Source organism: Balaenoptera ricei, chromosome 11 (assembly GCF_028023285.1).
Source record: "Balaenoptera ricei isolate mBalRic1 chromosome 11, mBalRic1.hap2, whole genome shotgun sequence".
Classification (NCBI taxonomy): domain Eukaryota; kingdom Metazoa; phylum Chordata; class Mammalia; order Artiodactyla; family Balaenopteridae; genus Balaenoptera; species Balaenoptera ricei.
In genome coordinates, this window is record NC_082649.1 from 100,625,952 (window position 1) to 100,650,634 (window position 24,683).

The following is a 24,683-nucleotide window of genomic DNA, read 5'->3' on the forward strand; positions in this document are numbered from 1 at the left end:
TAAAAATATTTTAACCAACAGAGCCCGTAACTCAGCCGAAGTGATGATAAAAGGATCAGCTCTGAGCCAGGTCCCTTACACTCAGAGAGTGGTAACTACATGCCAGCTGGGGGGGCATCCTGATTTCGGAGATAACAAGATAAATAGTGCTAAAAGCATGCATTTTAGAATTGATGGAATTAAAGCTCTGGGAACGGGTGGGATACCCAGGGAGGGAATTCAAGAGAAGGACGGAGGGGTAAAGGCATGGGACTTGGGGAGATGAGCGGTGGAGGAAGCTGAGTTCTCTGGGAAGTAGAGAAAGGCTGGTTGCGGGGGGGGGGGGGGACCTGGAGGAGAGCAGGAGAGGGCGGGCCCCCTGCAGCTGGCCACGCCCGGGGAGGGCAGCATTGGGGCTGCAGGGCAACGGATCCCGACTGTGCGTCTCTCCCTTTCAAAGGCTTTATTCATTTGAGTTCAGAAGTTGAACTCAAAGAGGACACAGTGAGGTTGTCGTGTAGGTGACACTATTATCCAAGAAAGAGACACAGAAGGAGGAACAGATTGGGGGACAAAGTAACCGTTTTTGTTTTGAGCATGCGGTTGTAGGTGGGAAATCCAGGTGGATGTACACAAAAGGGTGTTGAAAGTATGGGTCTTAAACTCAAGAGATACCACTGGGCTGGTGAGAGACATTGAAGATCATTGGCACATCAGTGGCCCCAAGAACCGTAGGAGTAGGTAAGAAAAGCCACGGGAGTGTGTGGAGAAAGAACAGATGTGGGAGGAGGCCGGACTTCGGGGAAACAGCTTAGAAATCTGCAGACCCGGCAAGTAGCCACCACGACAGCCAGAGGGCAGGGCTCGCTCCTGATCTACCTTTGCATCCTCTATGCCTACTGCAGTATCTGGCACATAACAGATGCTAATCAGAGTTGGCTGACTGGTTGATTAATTGATGGAAAGAATGTGTGAAAAAATGAATTGGTAAAAGACTTAAAAAAAAACATGAGGAAAGGAAGCAGGATAGCAGAAGCATCTAACGGGGGAAAGTTTTTAAGCTGGGAACTGGGAGAAAGACAAGGTGTCCCTTAATGAGGTGCCCTGGTGTCCTTGGGGAGTGGCCCTTGCGTGGAGAGTTGGGAAACAAGACAGATGGCCATCCCCTGAGGCAAGAACAGGAGGCAAGCATGGATTCTTCTTTCAACCAATGAAGCTGTTTTGGAAGGAGCATGTTGCAGCTAGCACAGGTGGTCTGGGAGGGACCCGTGTTGCTCAGGACGCCTGAGAAAGGGCCCAGGAGGGCGCCCCAGTCGTTGCCCTGTGGGATGGATGGGAGGCAGTCTGTCTTAGGGAACAAGTGATGCTTACAGGATCCAGGCAGCACCTTGCCCTTTCTGGCTGCAGACACAGCCCCTGAGCATGGACGCTCTCCTCTCCCCTCCATCACTAAGAGTGTGTTGAAGACTAAAGTAAGAGGACATGGAGTGGTGTTTCTTGTTCGACAGCCTCCCTGCGCCAGTAAACCCCTGCCCGGGATTTAAAGGTGTGCTTTCATGGTGCCCTTGGTTGCTATGGTGACGGCAGCCTTCTAGTCCAAGAGAGATGGATGGTGTTTAAATCACTATAAGCCAAGGTACCAGTGTGTTTTCCAGGCAGTAAATAATAACTCCTAATGCTGGTGGAAGCTTGGCTGGGCACTGCATGGAATATTTATGTTGCTTGGGCTATTCTGGGGATTCGTTTTCATTTTTGTGGTCTTCGTGGTGGAGCTGTGTAAAAATCAGTAACATTGACTCTCTCACTAATCTTAATTCACCATGAAATAGGCTTAAACACCAGACTCCCCCTTCCAGTGATTTTTTTTTAGGTATCCTGTGGACCAGGACTTGAATTGGGCTCAGCAATCTTTGTGCATGTGGTGGTTCTTTAAGTCTCTTGTCCCCTCCGGACACAGCTGTCCTGCCACCATGCAGATCTTGTTTCTTTACTAGAGGTAAGGTTCCTAGGCTGAAGCGCCCTGTGTGCTGACCCTTCTTGTTCTAAAGAATTTATTCACACAGCACATTCTAGATCAGGACTCCTTGGAGCAACAGGACAGCCTGTTCCCCTTCAAAGCCCAGCTCCAGGAGGACCTCTCTAGTGACAGATTGCCACCTGAGCTGCCTCTGTGTCCCTGAGCTCCCACTGCTGCTGTCCCCCGAATGGTCCTTCGTCATGACTGTCACTGTCTGGGTCTGGCTCATTCATCAGCATGATCTCTAAGACCAGCACAGGACCTGGCACCCAGTGGGCTTAGTAAATGGCTGGTGAATTGAATTGGACAGAAAGTCCTTTACTTTCAGATGGAGAGGCTCGAGTGAGAGCAGAGACTGTTTGCACCAAAAGCCCATTGTAGACACATGGGTTTATGTCCTGTTTTGTCCCATTCATTCTCACTGGGTTATTGGGGTCAGAATGAGCTCATTCACCAAGTGTTTACAGCCTTCATAGGCCTCAGCGAGAAGCACGCAGAGCACGCAAAGATAAGGCCCTTACCCTCAGTAAGGGAGAGGCAGGTGCACGAGAGTGTAGAATGCAAAAGGGCTCAGGAGGAAGGAGAGCTGTTGAGTAAGGGCTGCTGTGCCTGGTGTTGTGTATACACTGGCTCGTGTAATTCACCCCTGCCTTGAGAGGTGGGAACTGTTATCCACATTCCATGGACTTAAGAACCCACAGCTCAGGGACTTCCCTGTTGGTGCAGTGGTTAAGAATCCGCCTGCCAATGCAGGGGACACGGGTTCGAGCCATGGCCTGGGAAGATCCCACATGCCGCGGAGCAACTAAGCCCGTGCGCCAGAACTACTGAGCCTGCACTCTAGAGCCCGCAAGCCACAACTACTGAAGCCTGAGCACCTAGAGCCTGTGCTCCGCAACAAGAGAAGCCACTGCAATGAGAAGCCCACGCACCACAACGAAGAGTAGCCCATGCTCGTCGCAACTAGAGAAAGCCCGCGTGTAGCAACGAAGACCCAACGCAGCCAAAAATAAATTAATTAATTAATTGAAAAACAAAACAAAACCCACGGCTCAGAGGGATTGAGTCAATCTGCTGCATTATTGTCCCCACTTTACAGAAAAGAATATCAAGACCTAGGAAGACAACTTGCCAAAAATCAGCCACATACATAGAAAGCACCAGAGGCTGGGTTTTGAACTTGGATTTTCTGGAGTCAAGGCCTATCCCGTATCTGTGTGCTGTATTGCCCAGTGTGCTGTAGGCTATGGAAGGAGCATTCTGTCCTTCCTGGATGGCCTCATGCTGAGACCTGGAAGACATAGTAACTGAACTGGTCTTGAAGATTGGCAAGATTGTGGTAAGTAGAGAAGGTGGAAAGGAGCTTCTGGGTGAATGGGATGACAGAAGCAAAGGCTTGCACGTGGGGAAGTGCAGGGTTTGTTCAGGGAACGCAGGGAGCTGTGGTGTGAGATGAAGCTGCACTTGAATTCCCTGTGGGGCTGGGTAGTAGTTGAGTGTCGGCTTTGGAGTTGGATGGATCTGAGCTTGAATCCTACCTTTTTCTAGCTGGGCAACCGTGGGCCAAATACTCTAATTCTGGGTGCCTCCATTTCCACCTCTGTGCAATGGTAATGATAATACTAGTTTCTATCTTTTAGAATTGGATAGCATGAGAGTAAAGCATGTAGAGCCAACAATAAATATTAATCCCATCATTATATCATTACTGAGTATCTCCTGATCTTCCATTTCTCCCAAACTGAGCACTTTCCCTCTTGAGCCCTCTGCTTTCAACCAGGAGGTCCCTGACTACTAAATAATAAAGCCATGGGATCTCAAGTTTGGAATAGGCCATGGGTGTGGATGATCTTTTTGGTGCCAACCATCAGCAAGAAGAAAGAGTAACACCATTCCCTGGCCTCCTAAGATGTTGGGTTTCTTGCCCACAATGCCCCAACCCGGATGATGAGATTAGGTGCTGAGTGACTCCTTCCCTCCTGACTTACCAGGGCTGGGAGTGGCATTTGGGGGTCAATGTCTGAGAAGTCTCTGCAAGTTCCTCTCCATGAGCTGCACCTGAGCCCCCAGCAACCACGTACCCCTCAGTGGGGAGCCCCTGAGCCCTTTCCTCGCTGGGTTCCTGGAGCCCCACAGAGGCTGGTGATGCTCATTGACCTCAGCTTCTCCAGAAGTCTGGCTTCCCCCTTTGCAGGGCAGGCTTCATCCCTGATATAAACATGTCTGTGATGACACATCTGGGACCCATCCTTCCCTTCAGCTCAGCTTTTGAATCCCTTCTATTCTTTTAAATTGGAATTCTGTCTTAACTGGTCCAGCCTGATAGAATGTCTTCCATTCCATCTAAGCACGCTCTGCACCCTGGCCCCTCAGCTGCTGCTGGAGCTAGGACTCCAGAGGATTCCGTCCATAATGGCCACTGTGGCTCACTCCCACTGCCTTCCATCCTTTATCCCGGAGTCTGGCTGCTACACAACTCCTCAGGATGGCTGTGTACACTTCTCTCTGTCCTGATGATTTTTTTTTTAAATCTCTGAATCCTGTTCACCCAGTTCACCCAGATTTTCCAGCCAATGAATAAGCACCTCTTAACACCAGCCTTCCACTGCCACCACATTGCCAGTCACTCCCTTTGTCAGTAAGGGGATCCCATAGGGATTTTCGGGAGACACCACTCTGTCCCTCCCCATATAGCTAAAGACAGCCTCTCTGTTTGCATTTTTGAGCCCCCAGATATGTTGTTCTTTGCCAGCCAAGGCCACTGGGCTGGAGGGCATTGCGTCTTGCCCCAGTGATACCAGCAAAGGCAGTCAGAATCCTTTCAGTTACTGAGCGGTCGGTGTCTGTGTCATGTGCTTAGCGTGGTGATCTCTAATCTTCACATCGACCTTGGAAACAGGTGTTATCCTCATTTTACATTGAGGAAGATGGAGGCCCTGGAAGGCTACAGAGACCTTCTAACCCAGACACTCACCTTTGTACTTGGTGATGGGGTCCACACTGTCAGGTCAGTCTAAACTGTGACAGAGAAGGTTGGAACTGTGGATTACCAAGAAATGGTGATCTCTGGCAGGTCTGTTCTAACTTCTCTTTTAATATGATGGACTGGACCTTTTTGCAGGCTTCCTGACTCTATTTATTCCTATTCCTGGTTGACCCCAGGTGTAGGATGGTTGCTCTCAAGAGTCCACGTTCAGATCCTCAGGTTGTCCTCAGCATCTTCGCTTCATTCTGAGTAGAAAGGAATAGTGTGGATCATCTGGGCGGGTGCATTCACTTAAGGAAAGATGGCATAGACTAAGATTGGGAGCAGGCCCTACCCACAGTCACAGAGGTAGTCCGGGGTTAGATTCAAGGGCTAGATATTTAGGTTACGTGTTTGACTCCTTGTCATGAAGACCTCAAAGAGCAATAGCAGGAAGAAGATGGTTCACTTCTCTCTCCTGTAACAGTCCAGGCATAAGCTGCCTGCTTGTGGGGACCCAGGCTCCTTCTGTTTTGTCCCTCTGCCTTCCCATGGGTGTTGTCCCTATTTCCATGGTCTAAGATGACTCACTACCTGGTCTTCATTCCAGCCCCTGGGAAGGGCAAGAAGGAAAGGAAAGGGTACAGCCCTTCCCTTTAAGGATACAACCTGGAAGTCGTACGTGGCACCTTTGTTTGTATCTGATTGGCCAGAACGTAGTCACATGGTCACACCTAGCTGCAAGAGAGGCTGGGAAATGTCTGTATTCTAGGCAGCCATGGATCCGGTCGAAACTTAGGGGTTTTGTTACTGCTGAAGAAGGGAGAGTGGATCTTTGGTGGGGGACAGCTCAGTGTCTCTACCGTTGTGGTGGGATGGGGACTTAGAACCCAGGTATCCCTCCCTACCTTGTTGCCTCTCAGTTCTAATCCTGTCCCTTGTCACTTTCCCTCACTTACTCCTCAGCCCAGCTCAGGGCTGATGCCATGTTACCTGGATCCCAAGGCAAGCCAATGTTTTGGCATATTCTTTTAGGCTCCACACATGTGCTAATGACAAACCACTGTCATTGCACAAAAATTAAAACTTTAGCTCCTCATGGAAATATTGGTGCATTGCTAAAGTACTGTTACCTCCTTGAATAGTGAATACCTTAACTATTTTCTTTTGAAAACATGATTTCCTCCACCTATTTAGAATTTGGTTACTTGAAACAGACAATGTTTTTTCTTCGTTTACTGTTTCTGCTACAGTGGTCTAAGAACACCTCTAAAAATGATGAAGAGGCCAGATGTGTCCATGGTGACTTCACTTTTCAGATTCTCATTCTCCTGGCAACTTGTTCCTAGAGATCAATAACATCTTAATGGAAGCTATGCCAGACTATTTGGTGCCTGCTGTAGCGTTCTTTCCTAGGAGTCCAGGTAGTGCTCTCTCAAAATCCAAAGCTGGGAAAAATCTGTTGGTGTTCAAAACAATGATTCTCTAAGGATTGGATGTTCAGTACCCTGCTTTCCAGCCATATGGGATGAGCAGATGTACCCCAGACACAGAGGCAAACATGGCTGGGGTAGCAGGCAATGATGAGTTGCTGCCAAAAGTCAGGCAAGCTGGGCCCCTGAGGTTAAGGACAGACAGAGGAGCGAACAGGAGTTGAAAACAGGAAGGTATTGTGTCGCCAGGTTTGCAGCAGAGAGCCCAGCACATGTGGTGGAGAGGGCAAACCCCTGATCACTGACAGCTCTGTGACCTGGAACATGCCACTTCTCTCTCAAGCCTCAGTTTCTTCTTTGTCTGCAGAGTGGGGATAGAACTTATTCAAGTGGTATTAAGATCAGTTAGAGATACTCTGTGACACATCTCAGGCACCCAGTAGGTGCTCAGTTAACCTCAGTGTCTTCCAAGCTCCAGGTAGCTGGCTCGCGGAAGGTTCAGCTGAGGTCAGGATCAGGACCCGGGAGAGCTCCAGGGAGTCCTGGACCTTTGAAAAGGGTTGTGCTCTAGACAGGGGTCCCCAAACCCGGGGCCACGGACCACGACCGGTCCGCGGCCTGTTAGGAACCGGTCTGCACAGCAGGAGGTGAGCAGTGGGCGAGCGAGTGAGCTAAGCTTCATCTGCCGCTCCTCATCGCTTGCATTTACCACCTGAACCATCTCCACGCACCCCCCCCCGCCCCCCAACCCACCCCCCCCACAACCCCCACCTCGGCCATCTGTGAAAAAATTGTCTTCCATGAAACCGGTCCCTGGTGCCAAAAAGGTTGGGGACCGTTGCTCTAGGAAACACTGCAGTTGCTGGGATGGACCTCAGCTTCATCCATCCTGTCTTTCTCACAAATAGGGGAAGTGTTCTTTCTCCTGGCGGTCCACAGGGTAATTTTAGTGATATATGAACCCAGATTAAAGAACATCCTGTCACATAATGAGACAGTATTCCCTTTTCATGTGTCTTAAGGCAAAAGGTGCAGTAAGCTGGCTTATTTTTTAGCACCTCTCTGACACTTGCTACTCTTGATTTTGAACTAAGAGAGAACACAGCTCAGACTCAGAACCTTTGGCTAGAATTTAATCACATTTTATCTTAATTGCATTTATTTTTGCATTTATCTTCTATTTGTGGTAAGAGATAATGGTTTTCAGTTTATCGTGGCAATTTACAGTTTTCTTATTACATAATATTTAATGTAAAAGAGCATATTGATTTATAGAAAATATTAAGTAAATAATGCAAAGATGATACATGTATATGGCAAAAAAAATTGGGAAGATGGTAAGAGTGATTACAGTTTGGATTAGTTTACCCCGCCTCATTGTTGATGGTAAAATGCCAGCCAGGGAGAGTACGGAACTTGCCCAAACTGCTCAGCAAACTGTACCTTCTGACCCTGCAGTCTTGGGTTCTTGCCCCAACACCACCCTGCTAGCTCATTGCCTTTTGAACAATGCTCAGCTTTCCAATTGACTCCATTATCCTAGAAAACTTGGGGAGGGGCAGCCCTTCTGCAACTTTCGTGGCATTCTCAGTGATCCGACCGTCCCCTCCCCCCCGTGAAATAAATAGCTTTGTCCTGGAAGTAGGGAGAAAACACCCCACAATTCCAGTATTGGAATGCAAATGAGCAATTAGAGTCAATTAAAACAGGATACAGTATAATTACCACCAATTGTGCTAACCTTTATATTCAGTAGGACTTGACCTGCTAAAAGGAAATTAAACAATAGTAAAAAAACAAAAAAAAAACAAAAACCAACACAACCTCTTTCTGAACCAAAGGGTGTGCTTTGGTCAGGAGTCTCCTTTCAGAGGCCTGAGAGGTCTGACAGCTGAGACCCTCCTTCCCCCACACCCACCTCTCTGGGTCCAAACCACCACTGGCAGTGGCCAGGAACAGCCAGGCTTGATGGTACCTTGTCAGTGACCTTATTATGCCCGTAACCAGACCCTGCATAATTTAGCATAATGCCTGAGCCCTGCTTGGCTCTCTTCCAGACAGATCCTAGGGCCTCAGACATCTTGAAACTGAACTTTGCACCTGAACTTCCTTGCCCTCCATCATTGGACTGGTCTGTCTTTTAAAGCCACATCTCCTGTGGTTTCCTTATTTATGAACACTCCCTAACATCTGATGCAATTTTCTGAACCCCATTTTATGTGGTTCTAGCATTTCAAATGGACAAAGCACAAGAGCTATTCTGAAGACCTGCATTCTAACCTCGGGGTCCAGATGTCAGACTACTGATTTGTTTCTCTAACAAATATTTATTGAGCACATTATATGTACCTTATGCCAGTCTGGGCACTGTGGATACAGCAGGGAATGTAAAAGGCCCAACTCCCTTTTTCTGTGGAACTTACATTTTAGAAATCATAAACTTGCAAGACAATAAAAGAGCTGACAGAGAACAGCTACCGTGCTGGGCAGATGCTGGCGTGACTGGGGGATGGATGTGGGGTGAGGGTCAGGGAGGACGTGGCAGACAGGAGTGGTTTATAGTGAAGAGGTCAGCTCCTGACATAAGACTGAGGTACTTCAAACCCACCACCGGTGGCCTCCCTGCCTGACGTGGACAGTAGATTGGACGATATCGCAGCTGGAAGGCAGGGCCCCTGACTTTGAGGAGTCCTCAGCCCTGTGAGGATTCAGGCGTACCCAGGACTAACGCCTTGGGTGGCCCAGGAGCTGGGGATGGACGTTCGGACAAAGGGAGGCATGAAAAGGCAGGGAGGCCTGAAGGAGGCCTGGCATGCGCCCCAGCGGCGAGGAACCTGGCACAGCCGAGAGCGGAGTGGTTGGGGGAGGGGTGGAGACTGATGGAGTTGCACAGCAAGTGGGGGCAGCGCCAGGGTTGGAGCACAGGGTCCCTGACGTGAAGCCCAGCCCTTCGCTCTGTATCCCACAACCCTGAGTGAGAGACTGGGAGGTGGGCTCAGAGGAGCAGGAAGACACAGGCCAGATTCTTATTTTTAAAACCTGGGCTCCGGAATGGGGCTGTCACATGACTCAGAAGAAAGGTGATGAAGGGCCCTGACGATGAGGATGAAGGCAGGGTGTAATTTCAGCATATAGTTGGAGATCAAGTTGGCAGGACTTGACGCTACTGCTGGGATGTGAGGGCAGCCTCGGTGAGGCTGACTGCAGCCTGAGCACCCGCAGGACAACCTGGAGGTGCCTAGACATCCCAGGGGACCAGATCTGTGCTCATTTCCACATCTTTGGCTGGTTCCATACCTTCCCCGCCTGACTCACCTCTCCTGTTCCTGCTTAGCCTTGGAGACCCAGCTCCAACCCCGCTGTCACGGCCAGGAGAAGGCCAGAGCCCTCTTGGAGACCCTCCAACCTGTCTCTCTAGACTCCTTTCCTGGTTTCACGCTACTGTGGTGGGTTCATGACCCTAGGCACCTCATCCGTGTGCACACATCCAGCAGTTCTTTCCTTGAGCACAACACCTGGTCTCACCCTTCTGAGGGCCGGGACTAAGGACCTGCAGCGGATGGTGAAGGCATGAGTGAAAAATGAACTAGAGCAAGGGGAGCAGATAGCGGGTTCTTCCCAGCTGATGATGGGGCTGCCTGGAGTCCCATGCGGAGGGTTCTGGGGCCACATCCAGGCTTCGCTGCAGGGTATCATGATCAATTAGTGATGTCTGGCATGGGCACAGGAGGGATGTGGCAGCAGGTGTACCATTTACGTGCAAGTTCTCGATAACAAGATCTGTATTGTTTGGACAGTCTACAGCTGCCCTCGGGAAAAATCAAAGGTGATATGCACGTGTCTGGGATGGCTGAGGGTAGAGACAGGTTGCAAGGGGCTTTTAGGAGAGCTTGGGCCAGCAATGCATCTCAATTTTCATACTGCTGTCCACTTGCGTGCATTACATAATGATCCTCCTGAACCACCTTTTGTACCCTGGCTCCAGGCTCTCAAACATCAGCTTACAAAGGGATTGTTCTAGCTAACGCCTGACAGCCAGTGGTTTCATTTTGGCAGCCTGACTCGTTGTCCGCACTGTGGTCTCTGGGCAATTTACCTGAATATTTTATTTCCCTTAGGGTTTTACAAAACGAGTGTAAAAAAGAGGGTGTGGGTGCCAGTGGAGAGAGTGGAGTTCTCCTAAATGTCAGATAGAAGCAGAGCATCCATTTAGAACTCTGAACATTGGAATTGCTTCAGAATAATCATCAGCCACTTAATAAATCCTGCCCATGTGCTGACTGAGGAGCAGTCTGCTTTATGTACTGCCAGGGGCACGGCAGGGTGCGTGTGGCCAGGTTATAAGTGACCCCTAATGACACGCCGGTGGCCCAGTCCACTCACCACAGACCAGACAGAGCACAGCCAGCACGTTTAGTCACATCAAGATGGTCCCACAGATGAAGGCCAAATGTCTGTGATTTTCGTTTGTTCTTATGTTTTACAGGATAACATCCTTTTCCCTAAATTTTGTGAGCATTGGGGGTTAAGCTCCAGAAATATCATTAATCAGGTCCTGGGCATTTTGGATAATTAATCTCCTGCCGTACAACAGAGACAAAAGTGGAAATTATACGATGAAAGCAATAGATTTTAGCCTTCCCAGCTTCATAGACATAAGCTGGTTGACTAGGGGGGTTCATTTTGAAGGAGGAGAATCAAGCATTTGTGTGAAATGCTGAAGATGTATGATAGATTGTGCCTACAAAGCTAAGGGAAGTGGAGATTTTATAGCACTCTTAATTAGCTCTCTGGGCAGGAACCATCGACATTTACTGCTTACTGGTCTCTAATTTATTATTATTATTATTACTAGTATCCTCTACTGGTCTGTCGTTATATATTTGACTTGCTTTCAACTTCTTTGGATTACAATATATGTGACAGCAAGAAATTGTTTGTATTGATTATATGCCTTGTCGATTGAGCCAGTGGTTGATCTGGGAACATGGACATCGAAATTTGTGGGGCAGAGTTGTGGGTGGCCTGAGGTGGGTGCCATCATGGTAGGTGAGGGACAGTGTCTGGATGAGATCATCCAGCTTTCCAGGTTGTGTTGGCAGGACCCATGGACACCACCCCCTGCTTGTTCTTATTTCCTGTTGTTCAGGACTGAGTTTAAATTCCTGCTTTGTCACTTACCAACCAAATGACTTAACTTCTCTGAGAGTCACATCTCTAAAAATGGGGAAAATAACACTGAATTTGCATTGCTGTCGTGGGAGTCACATATACAGCGTCATGGTTGATTGCATGACCTTGAAGTCAGACAGTCCTCCTTGTGAATCCCACATCTGCCATTCCTGAGCTGGGCCATCTTAGGTGAGTTAGCAGTGACCTCTCTGACATTCCTCATATCTAAAAAGACGATAATCATAACTATCTGAAGAATGAATGCCTGGTGTGTGGAAGTGATGAATAAAACATAGCAATTTCTATTGTCATGTGTAAAGTACGCAGCATATAGTAGGATTTTATTTGTTCCTTCTTCCTTCTGTCTCCATTTCCCATGTCCTGAACTCCTGTTCATCCTTTATGGGACAACACCTGGATCACCTCCTTGGAGAAGCCCTCTCTGACTACCCCTGAGATCAGCTACTCCCTTCTCTGTGCTCCACCATCCTTTGCGTTCCCCCGATTACACAGTGCATTAGTTATCTACCTACATACACGCCTGTCTTTTCTGTCAGTGGGGAAGGCTCTTGAAACAGAAACTGTCATCCTGTGACTCCCATTCATTCAGGAGTCTAGCTCAGTGCTCGGTACATAGGAGTGCTTAGGGTGTGTGAGTGAATGAGTGAGTAAATAAATAAATGAGTGGAGTGAAGGCCTGAGCCACCAGTGAAAGAAACGGTGCATTGCAAAGGGGTGAGAGGCTCCAGAGTGATGGAGGGATTAAGATCTTAGGTCCTAGAGCACAGGTTCTTTACTTGAGGAATCTGAGCCTCTGGACCATCCAAAAGCTGGTGCACATATCTGTGAAAGTGCACATTTGGGGGAAAGGGGGAGAGGGTCCATAACTGTCATCAGATCCTCAGAAGTTGTCTGTGGCCCCCAAATATTAACAAGTTGCTGCTCTAAATAGATGGAGGAATGAAGTGATTGGAGGAGAGGATGTGACGAGGGAGAAAAAATAAGACCAGTAGGGGACACTGAGTCCTGAGGGCACCTCAGGTAGAACAGGAACTCCTGTGGTCTGTCAAGGTGTTGCTGTTTCCTTCTATGCAGCTCTTGTTCAAGGAAGCTTAGGGAAGATTTCGTTTCTTTCACTGCCTTGATTCTTGCACAGAATCCATGGGCTGCAAGGGTCTCTCAGGTTCATTGGGTCCAATCACTTGCTTCCAAGCAGACCAAGCCGAAATGATTCCAGGAAAACACTGGGTCTTTCCCACCCTAAACAGCTCCCCACCCTCCTCTCCCCCTCCCATCCCCTTTTCTGTTTTATCCTCTCCTCTCCTCTCCTCTCCTCTCCTCTCCCCTCCCCTCCCCTCCCCTCCCCTCCCCTCCTCTCCTCTCCCCTCCCCTCCCCTCCCCTCCTCTCCTCTCCTCTCCCCTCCCCTCCCCTCCCCTCCTCTCCTCTCCTCTCCATCTTTGGCTATGAAAACTTGATTTTCATTAAGAGCAGTGATGTTCAAAAATGTGGGTCTTGACCCATTAGTGAATTGTGACATGAATTTAAAGGGTCATGACCAGTTTTTAAAAAATGACACAGTATGATAGAAAATATTAGAGTGCATCACACATGTGAGATGAGCATGAGTTTGTGAGACTTCCTGTTTCAGCTCTATGTGTGTATGAGTTGTGATATCGTATGTATTTCTTTCTTCCGTTCTGGTCAAAAAGAGATTGGAAAGCACTGATACAGCACCGCTGTGGGCTCTCAGTAGATGTTCACTGCAAGACCCAGCCTCGAGGGGGTGGGTGCGAGAACAGGCTGTGTCAGGGCTCACTTCTTACCGCTGCGCTGGGTGGCCCTTTGCTGCCAGCCAGAAGCTAGGGGCCTGCCACGTTGCCTGCCACCGTCACTCCTTCTTGATTCTCTCCTCTCCTCTCCTGGCAGGTGGTGTATGTCACTGCGACGTTCCCCTACGTCATGCTTCTGATCCTGCTAATCCGGGGGGTCACGCTGCCCGGGGCCTCCGAAGGCATCAAGTTCTACCTATACCCCGACCTCTCCCGGCTCTCCGACCCACAGGTAAGAGTCGCTGCCTCCGTGCACAGCGGCCCTCCACCTCTGGGAAGCCTTCTACACCGAGACTACACAGACGACCCATTGAGGGAAGTCTGTGGCCCCTTCTCAGAATAATACTTTTCAATGCATAAATTACATGCACAGGGAATCAAGTACATTGAAATACAATCACCAAAACATGAAAAAAAAAAGGAAGATTTATGACATGGTAATGTAGCAAGATCCAGCATGAGGTGAATAATTTCCATGATTTCAAAGCAGTGGTGAGCATACGTGATATTTGGAGAACTCTGTACCGTGATATGAAAATATCTGGGATTTCTACCCATTACAGTACTGTGGTCTGTTGCCTGCCTTTGTAATTGAAGGAAATGGTAAATTTCAGTTAGAGGTCATTTAAAATAAAAATACACAATTTTCTCCACCTAAGAACACAGATCTCTGCAGGCGTGCTTCTCTGAGAGAAACTGGGTCTTTGTTGCTGATTTTCTTTGCGGGGGTAGGTCACAGAAACAAAATAACTGGTGACCTGGCTAAGCTGTTAGTTGTCTTTGGAAAGGCGTCAGCCGTTCTGAATTCTGGGTAGAACTGTTTATGCCGAAGCCTCTCCAGGTGGGTAGGGGTGGTGTGCCTGGGGGGCGTGTTAGACAAGAGATGAACGCAGCATCTTAGGGGCCCATGTCTTCTCAACCTCCACTACTTGTTAGAAACTCCTGGGGAGCTTTTGAAAATCCTGATTCCCACCCAGAGCACAACCCAAACCATTTAAAACAAACTCTCTGGGGGTGGGTCTCAGGTCTCAGTATCTTTTAAAGGCCCCCTGGCATTTCCAATGTGTGAAATAACATACTCAACAGATATCTTAGTGGGTGAAGAGGCGCTCATTTTTCTATGAAAACAAACACAGATCGTGCAGTAGAGCGTGGAATCTGCCTTCAGCTGATCACGAGGCTTGCAAGAGATGTCAAGTCTTCCGTCTCTGGCTTGCGGCTGCCCCCTATTAGGAGAATGGGGGTGTGAGGAGTGCTGGTTCGCGCAGCTCAGGTGTAGCTCATTACGGTGGGTTAAAGTGGACGGTGGCTGGGCCCGTGTGCTCGTTTCTGTCTCAGTTTGCCCCGCCGTGAGGGCCCCGAGGCTTAGGCCCCAACAGCAGCAGCCTGAGTTGCAAGCAGAATTCCTAGGAAGAAGGAAATTAGCTCCTGACGGTTGGCTTCACTGACTCCAACCTCTGATGCCAAAGTCTCAGTTGAAGAAGCAGTTTTGGAAAACAGATTTCCAAAATCACCGGTCTGTACATTTTTTTTTTTTTTTCCTGGACCAGGGCTTGAACCCGTGTCCCCTGCATTGAAAGGTGGATTCTTTTTAAATTTTATTTATTTATTTATTTATTTATGGCTGTGTTGGGTCTTCGTTTCTGTGCGAGGGCTTTCTCCAGTTGCGGCAAGCGGGGGCCACTTTTCATCGCGGTGCGCGGGCCTCTCACTATCGCGGCCTCTCTTGTTGCGGAGCACAGGCTCCAGACGCGCAGCCTCAGTAATTGTGGCTCACGGGCCTAGTTGCTCTGCGGCATGTGGGATCTTCCCAGACCAGGGCTCGAACCCGTGTCCCCTGCATTGGCAGGCAGATTCTCAACCACTGCGCCACCAGGGAAGCCCACCAGTCTGTACATTTTTTTCAGGTCCACAAATTCTGCCTTGATCCAGGATGGCCGTCCTGTTCTCTGCTCTGCCCACCGGCTTCCTTCTCCTGGTCCTCAGGGCTGGCCAGTCCGAGCATCTCCCAGAGTTTCCAAATCTGGCTGATCCTCAGAACACCTTGGCACATGCTGAAATGCATTTTCTCAGGGGGCTGAGATGGCACCTGGGCATCTGTATTATTAAGAAGCTTCAGAGGCCATTCTGATGATCAGAAAAGTTTGCAAAAACCCAACTGATACCTACAACGTTGGAGCCCTACACACAGACACGTGTGCACACACAGACACACCCACCTCCACGCGCAGAACAGAAGTGAGGCCAGGCGGTTCACCATTCAGACCACCTGCCCTAATCATCCCAGCTTCCTACCGGATCTTTCCTTTAGGCCTCTGGGTCCCAGGCCAGGACGTATCTGCAAGGCTGTTCTGTGGAGCGGCTGCTTGGAGGGGTGGAAAGCACACAGGGCTGGGAGTCAGGACATGGATTCTTCCGCTGGTTCTGCCACTGGTCCTGAGTGACCTTCGACAAGTTCCTTCTCTCTTTCTCCTTCTTGGCCTCAGTTCCCCGCTGATGACATGAAAGGGTGAATTCAGTCAATGGTTTTCAAAGTAGATTTGGAGAGCCCTGAGTTTTCCATGAGCATGAGTCGGCAAACTATGACCTGCACGCCAAACTCAGCCCTCTGCCCATTTTTTTTTTTAATTAATTAATTTATTTATGGCTGTGTTGGGTCTTCGTTTCCGTACGAGGGCTTTTTCTAGTTGCGGCAAGTGGGGGCCACTCTTCATCGTGGTGCGCGGGCCTCTCACTGTCGTGGCCTCTCTTGTTGCGGAGCACAGGCTCCAGACACGCAGGCTCAGCAATTCTGGCTCATGGGCCTAGTCGCTCTGCGGCATGTGGGATCTTCCCAGACCAGGGCTCGAACCCGTGTCCCCTGCATTGGCAGGCAGATTCTCAACCACTGTGCCACCAGGGAAGCCCTCTCTGCTCATTTTTATAAATAAGGTCTTATTGGAACATGGCCATGGTATTTTTTTTTTTTTAACATATTGTCTGTGGCTCTTCAAAGGCATAACTCAAAGGCAGAACTGGGTAGTTGAGGCAGAAACCATATGACCCCCTGTATCAAAGGTTCCAAGACCTCCCCCCATCACCACCCCACATTCGGTGATTTATTAGAAGGGCTTGCAAGACGTAGAAGAAGTTATTCTCTTGGATTTGGTTTATTTCCATCATCAGTGGGAGAAAAAGACACATCAGGCAGAGTCTGGAGGAACCCACACCAGGCGTAGAGCAGTCGCTCCCCTTCCTGCCGGGGGAGGCTGCACAGGGCGTCCTCCTTCTTCCAGTATCGAAATGCGGGAGCACGTGCGCAGCACTTCTGCCTAGAGGAGACTGCTCCGGACTTGGAGTCCGCGTTTTTAACGGGGGCATTTTATTAAGTGCATGATCGATCACAGTCCTCTGGATTCCAGACCCCCAGCAGGAAAGCAGGCATTCACTGCAAATGGCATTGCTTGTATGGACAGTCCAGGCAGGCTGGTCCAGCAGAATCGAGTGCCCCAGGCATATGGACAACCGCATCACTTGGCATCATAGGGAATGTCGTAGCGGAGTTCCCAGACACCAGGGCAAACCATGCCTCCTGGAGAGCAGCATCAGGCCTGCTAAGGTAACGCTTTCCTGCACGCCTGCAAAACATTAAATATTTACTGTTTGGCCTTTTCTAGAGAAAGTCTGCTGACCACTGAGTTGAAGAACCTTCAGATACCTGTGAGGGGAGGGTTGATGGGCTCCGACCCCGACCTGATCCCCCCACTCCATCCTTATTGCCCTCTGCCTCTACTGCCACCAGCCTCATTCAGGCCACCACCATCTCCCATTTGACAACTACAGAAGCCTCCTAACTGGTCTTCCAGAAGTGACTCTTAACCCCTCTAGGCTACTCCCTACCCAGCAGCAGAGTGATCTTTTTGAAATATAAATCGGATGGGCACCTCTTTGTTTAAATCCATTCTGAGGTTCCCTGTGGTCTTTGGAATAAGATCCAAGTGGAGGGGCCTCTAAGGTCCTCTGTGAGCTGCCTCCTTGCTGCATCCCCCATCACTCTCCTCCTCTATCATTCCAGACCTTAGAATTCTTGGGCTCCTTTCTGCCCCAGGACCTTCGCACATGCTGTTTCTCCACTGGGAACACTCTTTCTCCCCGAGACCCTCCTTCCCCACCTTGCCTGAACAATATGCAGTCACCCTTTAGGATTCAGTTTAAACATTATTTGGTCAGGCAAGTCTGTCCCAACTGCCAACCATGCACCCCTGGACTGACTTTCCAAAGCACTTATCATGTTTGCAGTGAAATAATCACATATATATGTCATATATATGTATGACCTGTATGATTTATTTATTTTCCATTTATTTGCAACAGATATTTACTGAGTGCCTACTTTGTGTCAGAGATTATTATAGGTATTAGGCATATGGAATTAGACAGTGGACAAAACAGTGATCCCCGCCCCATGGAATTTATATTCTGGTTGGGGAAGAAAGCAGTAAACAAAATCAAGTAAAAGATGCCATCCATTAGATGGTGGCAAGAACCATGGAGACAAACTATGGACGTGGGGAAAGAGTGCTGGGGAAAAGGGCTGTGATTCCCAACAGGTGGCCAGGAAGGGCGTCTCTAAGAAGGCACCTTGGAAGCTGGGTCTGTATCTGCCTTGCCCACCACTGTGTCCCTAGGCCCTGGATAGCTCAGTGCCTGGTACATAATAGCTCAGTAAATGTTTGCTGAATGAATATAAGAGCCAGAGCTATTTTGGTTTTTAAAGAAAGATTTTGTTGCTTTAGCAAGAAGTCTAAAAACCTCCAGCTCACCAGATCTGTGAGCTGTAATGTTTTTGTTTCTCTCTCAGTAATGGCCAGAAAATGGATACGTTTGTGTGTGCCTCCACCAAAAAGCAATAGTCATAGCTGATTGTCTGGGACAGAGATGCGGATAGTGACCCCAAAGGGAAAGGAAAACAAAACTCCAGGTAGCTAGTGTTTTTTGGAAGCTGGGGTGTGTTGCAGGAAGGGCTCAGCGTGGCTGGAAGGGGAGGTGGGAGCAGCCCTGAATCTGCTCTTGATCTGCTCTTGGGGCTGAAAGGCAGGCAGAGGAGTGTACAGTCATGATGAGTCTGCATAAGGGTTTTGATGGCTCCTCAAACTTTGGAGGCTGGTGCATCACGCAAAGCTTGTCTCCTTGTGGGGAGGGAGGGCAGCATGTGAGCAGGTCAGTAGAATCGCAATGCCCCAGCTGGAATGTCTACTCGACAGATAGAGAGATCCAGGTCAGAGAGGCTGAGCCACTTGCCTGTGGCCACACAGCAGCTTAGCAACCCAGTGAAGACTTAGAGCCCAGGGTTCCTGGGTTCTGGGAAGGACAACTCCTAAATGAAGGGAGGTGACGTCTTAAGAAGAAAACAGGTCCACACCACCCAGTTACAACTGTTCCCATTTGTACATATTCCAGACCATGAAGAAGCAGAGGCCACTGGTTTTGATTCCTACTCTCCCGTTATTGGAGATGTGGCCTCAAGCAAGGTTCCTCCCCTCTCTGGGTGAGTCCCCTCTTCTCTAGAATGAGGATCCCAGGCTGTACTTGCCTGCCCCATCAGATGACCATGAAGGTCTAGGATGATGACCCAGCCGTGGAGGAATATTCTTTTCCTTTTATAGTTATGTACTTATTTTAATGTGCATTAGAAAAAAATCTGGGATATCAACCAAATCAAAATACACACACGCACACACAGAGTTGACCCTTGAACAACACGGGTTTGAACTGTGTGGGTCCACTTATACATGGATTTTTTTTTTTTTTTTTCAGTAAATGCTACAGTACAATGTGTGGTTGGTTGAATCCCCGGATGCAGAGCCCCCGATACAGAGGGCCGACTACGGGACTTGAGCATCTGCAGATTTTGGTTTCTGTGTCAAGTCCTAGAGCCAGTCTTCTGAAGATACTAAAATCCAAAAATCCTCAAGTCCCTTACTGTTGGCCCTCCATATCCACAGGTTCTGCATCTGCAGATTGAACCAACCACAAACCATGTAGTATTTTCCATCTGCAATTGGTTGAATCCGAGGATGTGGAACCTGTGAATACAGAGGCCCGACAGTGTACACACTCACATGTATATATGTGACACCCCTCCCCACAACCTAACACACATACTCTGAAGGGTAATTTGGCAAGAACTTTGAAAACCAGAAGTGAGCATAGGTTGCCGCCCAGAACATCCCTTATGCGTGTGCATAAGGAGGCATGCACGGAGAGGTTTGCTTAAAAAAAAAAAAAAAAGAGTTTATCATAGGAAACATTGGAAATAAATATCCATCAAATAATGACTGGTAAAAATATATATATATATATGTGTGTGTGTGTGTATATATATGCATGATAAAATAAACAAGGTTAATTTTTTTTATTTTGCAAATTATGTTTATTATCTTATATTCTTTTTTTTAACATCTTTATTGGAGCATAATTGCTTTACAGTGTTGTGTTAGTAAGGCAGTATTAAATAAATATTAGAACAAACATGGACATGGCAAAAATAGTGCAAGTGAAAGATGGTTGGCTGAAGTCTGGGCCACAACCGGGGCTGGAGGGACATCTGGGTAGCATTAGGACTTTAGGTGGCCACATGCTCCCGCTCAACACAAGAGGCCAGCTCTCACAGTTAGAGAAAGTTGGTCGGAGAGCTGCTGGCTGGAAATATTTTATCAGGAGGTCAGTAAAAGCCTCGGTCTTGTGTCTCTTGGTAGTGCTCGCCTTTTAGCAAGTCCTGATTTTTTTTCTTCTGAATAATCATCTTAAGTTAGTTTCCCATTTGTACTTCAAATTGCACCAAGAAGGAAGGTTCCTGGAAAGTGTCACTCGGTCTAGTTGTTTGGCTGCTCTCGGAGTGTGAACACACTTGTTTCGTGGGGATGATCTAGAAGTTGCAGTGTTCAGGCTGTGAGGGACTCAAGGGTTGATTCTGGAGCCACCTGGGTGGAGAGCAGGAAAGGAGAGGTGATGGGGGCAGGTGAGCCACAGGGAGGTCATTGGTCCCCTGGGCTGCTCCATCCGGTCCCTGGGGAGTGGGGGGTGGTCAGTGACCTCAGGTGCACTGAGGGGTCAGCAGGGGGTGAAGTGAGCGCTTGGTTGGGGGTCCTTCCTGATCTGCAGACCCCACGAGGACAGGCATCCCGATAGTCCTGTGTACCACTCATCTGTCACCAGAGCCTGGCAAAGCTGCACCTTACGTTATTCCAGGTGCTCGTTGCATGAATCTATGTGCCGGACATCAGTGTGTAGAATGAGTAAGACCCCCCCCCTTCCCCGCAGGGGGCCCACAGTCTGGCGTAAGAGGGCAGAGTCACCCCTCCTCGCCTGAGTTCCTCTCCCTGTAAGAAGAGGGGAGAGGGACTGGGCGAGATCACAGCTTCCCGTCCTTCCTTCCAGTCAGTTGAGAAGAATGTGGCAGCGTGTTACCGACAACCATCCTTGCGCCAAAGCCAGCGAATGATTCAGCCTTTTATACATACATCCAAGGGGGTGGGAAGCGGCTGCACTCTTGCCATGGCTTTCCCTCTCATGCCTTCCAGAGGCTTACTTGGTGGGGGCCTCGGGGGCGGGGGGTGCTGATGGCTGAGGCTGCACGCGTTAGAACCCCCAAGTCTCCTGGTCTCTCCTGCAGCCTGAGGCACCGGCCCTGTCCTGGGGCTCCAGTGATAACTGGGGGGGCTGCACATTACCATCAGAGCTTCACTTCTCTGCAGACATGTTGGGGGTTCCCTGAAGTCTGGGGCCTGGGGTGGGAGGGGTGGTGCCCATGCAGGTCATCAGGGGGAGGGGAGGCAGTGACCCACAGGAGAAAGATGGTCCCCAGGGTGCCTTCCCGCCCCATAGGACGCTCTTCTCCCGGCATCCCGACCAGAATGATGAGGAGCTCAGATGCAGCCCTGCAGCCTCCCCAGGATCCAGCATCTCCATTAATTCCAGGTCCGGGCCCAGCTCCCCTTCCCTCCTGCTTACAAGGGGCTCAGACACGCCTATTTGCTGTGTCATTTACATTTACAAAGGGACACAGGGGGCCTGACCGGTGCAAAGCTCTGGACCCCTGCTCCGCGGGGCCTTGGACAAGGGAAAATTCCCTTTGAGGGACGCTTCTGGCCCCTCTGGGCTCATGTGGCAGAGATTCTCCATCAAAACTGATTGTCGGGCCGAGTCAGGGAGCGTTCACAACAGCCGCCTCTTCCTGTCTCCCAGCTAGTGAAGCAGGAGAGAGAACTCCAGAAAGCGAAAGTAGGTAAAGAGCTAAGTGGTGGGAGCCTGGGAGCTGGGAGAACACCTTCCTCACAGGAAAACGCAGGGTCGAGAGAGCCATGGAAGTTGTTTCCAGGTCTAAAAGGCAGTAGTGTCCATGAGGGCTTCCCGACCACCTGGTTTAAAACCGCAGCCCCCTGCCACCCTCCACGCATTCTGCCCACCTTCCCGGCTTTGGTTTCTCCTTGACACTCGCCAGCATTCAGACGTCGTTCATTGTGTATCACTGTCCTCTACACGCTACAGTGTAGGCTCTGTGAGCGAGCACAGGTGACTGATCTGTTTCGTTCGCTGTAGAGCTCCAGCCCCCAGAACTGTGCCTGCCCCACAGTACGCACTCAATAAATAGTTTTTGAATGAGTGAAGGAAGGACGATTCCTGCCAGAGCCTGTGTGACTTTGCATTACGGTGACATAGCATACATTGTGGTTGGGGGTCTGCTTTCCAGAGAGAGGGGTTTTCAGTGCAGTGGAATCTGGTGTCGAGGGAAGGAAATTTGAGACACTACTGCCCTTGAGCTGCTGGGCGGCCTTCAGCCCATCCCTTTACTTCTCTGGGCTCAAGGCGCTCACCTGTCCGTCCAGGTATGAATATCTACTGCACAGAGTAGCCGTGAAGCCAGTGTGCCTGGGAATGCAAACACACTTCTAGTTTTCAGTTTGGGTGCCCGGCACATAGGAGGGCGCCGGGAAGTCGGCGGTGTTCCTCGTTCTGTGTCCACGCCACTGGCGCTGGCCAGGGCAAGCCTAGGCCTCACAGCCCAAAGGGGAGGCCTTGAACTCAGAACCGAGAGCTTTTATCATGGGTCCAGTAAATTAAGTTTCTCGTCAAGCCCTTGAAGCTACACAGCAACTCGCCGCCTTTGTCCCCTGGCAATTTGCATTCCGTGGTCTGTTATAACTTTCTAAACATCTATTTGTCTTCTCTGTGAGTTCTGTGTTCTCTCTGAAGTGTGAAGTGCTTCCACTCCATTTTTTTTTCCCTCAAATTTTTATTTTCTGCCTTTTCAGTCTTTGGGGAGCGGAGGGGCTCCTGCAGGAAATCACATTTTCCCTGCCCCAGATTCCTGCCACTCTCACTCTTCATTGTGTTTCAAGTGTGTGTTTTCAGGGCAAGAATAGAAAAGCCTGTCACAGATCCAAGTCGTGGGGTCTACTTTCCCAGGGCGTGTACAAGTTCCCCAAGTCAGCCTCCTCTCTGGAGGGAACTGGAGCCTGCAGCTAAGGTGTCAGATCCTGGGGATGGGGTCCAAGGATGCCCACACAGTGAGAGCCCGTAGAACACCAAATCTATCCCCCTCCCCACCACAAAGGAGGACAAATCAGGGGAAACAAGACCCCGGTTTAAAACCCTACCTGCTTACCCAGCTGGGACGAAGTGAGAGAGTGGCATGGACTTATATATACTCCCAAATGTAAAATAGATAACTAGTGGGAAGCAGCCGCATAGCACAGGGAGATCAGCTTGGTGCTTTGTGACCACCTAGAGGGGTGGGATAGGGAGGGTGGGAGGAAGACGCAAGAGGGAGGGGATATGGGGATATATGTAAATGTATAGCTGATTCACTATGTTATAAAGCAGAAACTAACACACCATTGTAAAGCAATTATACTCCAATAAAGATGATAAAAATAAATAAATAAATAAATAAAAGAAAACCCTACCTGATGAACCTCAGGGATGGGACCATGGAATTGCTGCCACCTGTTGGCAGTGTACTCTGATTCCAGGCAGGGACCCAAGGGAAAATGGGCCTCTTGGCTGTTGGACGTTCAAACCAATATTTACAAAATTGATATAGACTTAGAGACATTGGATGTGTTTTGGAAAAGATTACAAACCTCACTGACATGGGGGTTGCAAACCTCACGCCATGGGACTGAAAATCCCCCAAGGTCTCCTTTCGGTACGTTTGATTCTGGGTTAGGGTCACTGCTCCACCATGCTGGTTTGTTTTCCTCTCAGTACCAAGCAGGGGGATGCAGAATCAGATCACACGTTGTTCTTAGCTTCAAGGAGATGGCAGTCTCTTAGGAAAGACACACAATAACAATAAAGTCAGTGGTGAAGGGCTGTGCAGTGGTCGGAATTCACCTGACACAGGTGTGCTCCTCCAGTCATCAGGGAAACGCCTCTGGAATTAGAGATGTGTTATTGATCTAACATCATGTACACTTAAAGACAGTGAATGTTTCTTTCTTTACTGCTTGAAATTCCTTAAGAATTGCCTGCTGTTAGAATCAGAATTCCTGTACACGCCAGTGAGATTCTGTACATCGCTGGGCGCCCACTAAATTCTTCCAGCCACAGGTTTGCTCAAGGTGAAGGTTTGTGCTTTTTAGTTTTCAGCAGTTTTAGCGGCACCTTATTAATCTGCAGTCGTGGTGGTTGAAGAGCTGCTCAGGTATCCATAAGAGTAGTGATACTGGTTACTGCTTATCATTTCTTGATGGCTGACTCTATGTCAGTTACTGTGCTTTACAAACTTGTCATTTAATTTATCCGATTCACTCAATCAGCAAATAGTCAGATGTTGAAAATTATTCTGTTCCAGACTCAGGAGCTAAGTGCTATATATAAGTACCTTAAATTCTGATGACCAATAAGATAAGTCCTTAGATTCTGTGCCTGAGGAATAGTCCTATCTTACAGGAACTGAGAATTTTAAAACCCATGACCTAAAGGTTTTCAGATGAGGAGTCAGGGCTCCAAGAGGTTAAAGCACTAGCGTCTTGCTTACACAGCTAGCACTTGAACCCAGGTGAGTCTGACTCAGCCATGTAAAGGATTCAATGCTGAAACTTTCTGTCATATCTGATTTTCCTGGGCTCACTCTCTCTCTGCCCAGCACTGGGCTGACAGTCCTGCCCAGTCCTGGTTGTGGGGTCTTTGAGCATCCCAGACCTATGTGACTATTTTGCAGGAATCCTAGAATCTCAGCATTGGGTGAGATTCCCACCCGAGGTACCCAGTGCAGGAATCCCCTCTGTAGTAACCTGGTCAG

At 49.1% G+C, this 24,683-nt stretch overlaps 1 protein-coding gene across 1 annotated transcript in view; it reads left to right on the forward strand.

Moving 5' to 3' along the window:
• SLC6A11 (solute carrier family 6 member 11) overlaps positions 1 to 24,683 on the forward strand; it is a 120,886-nt gene that overhangs the window by 40,476 nt on the left and 55,727 nt on the right. The window contains exon 6 of the mRNA XM_059937732.1: positions 13,494 to 13,628. Coding sequence (XP_059793715.1) covers positions 13,494 to 13,628 — 135 coding nt within the window. The remainder of the gene's footprint in view (positions 1 to 13,493; positions 13,629 to 24,683) is intronic.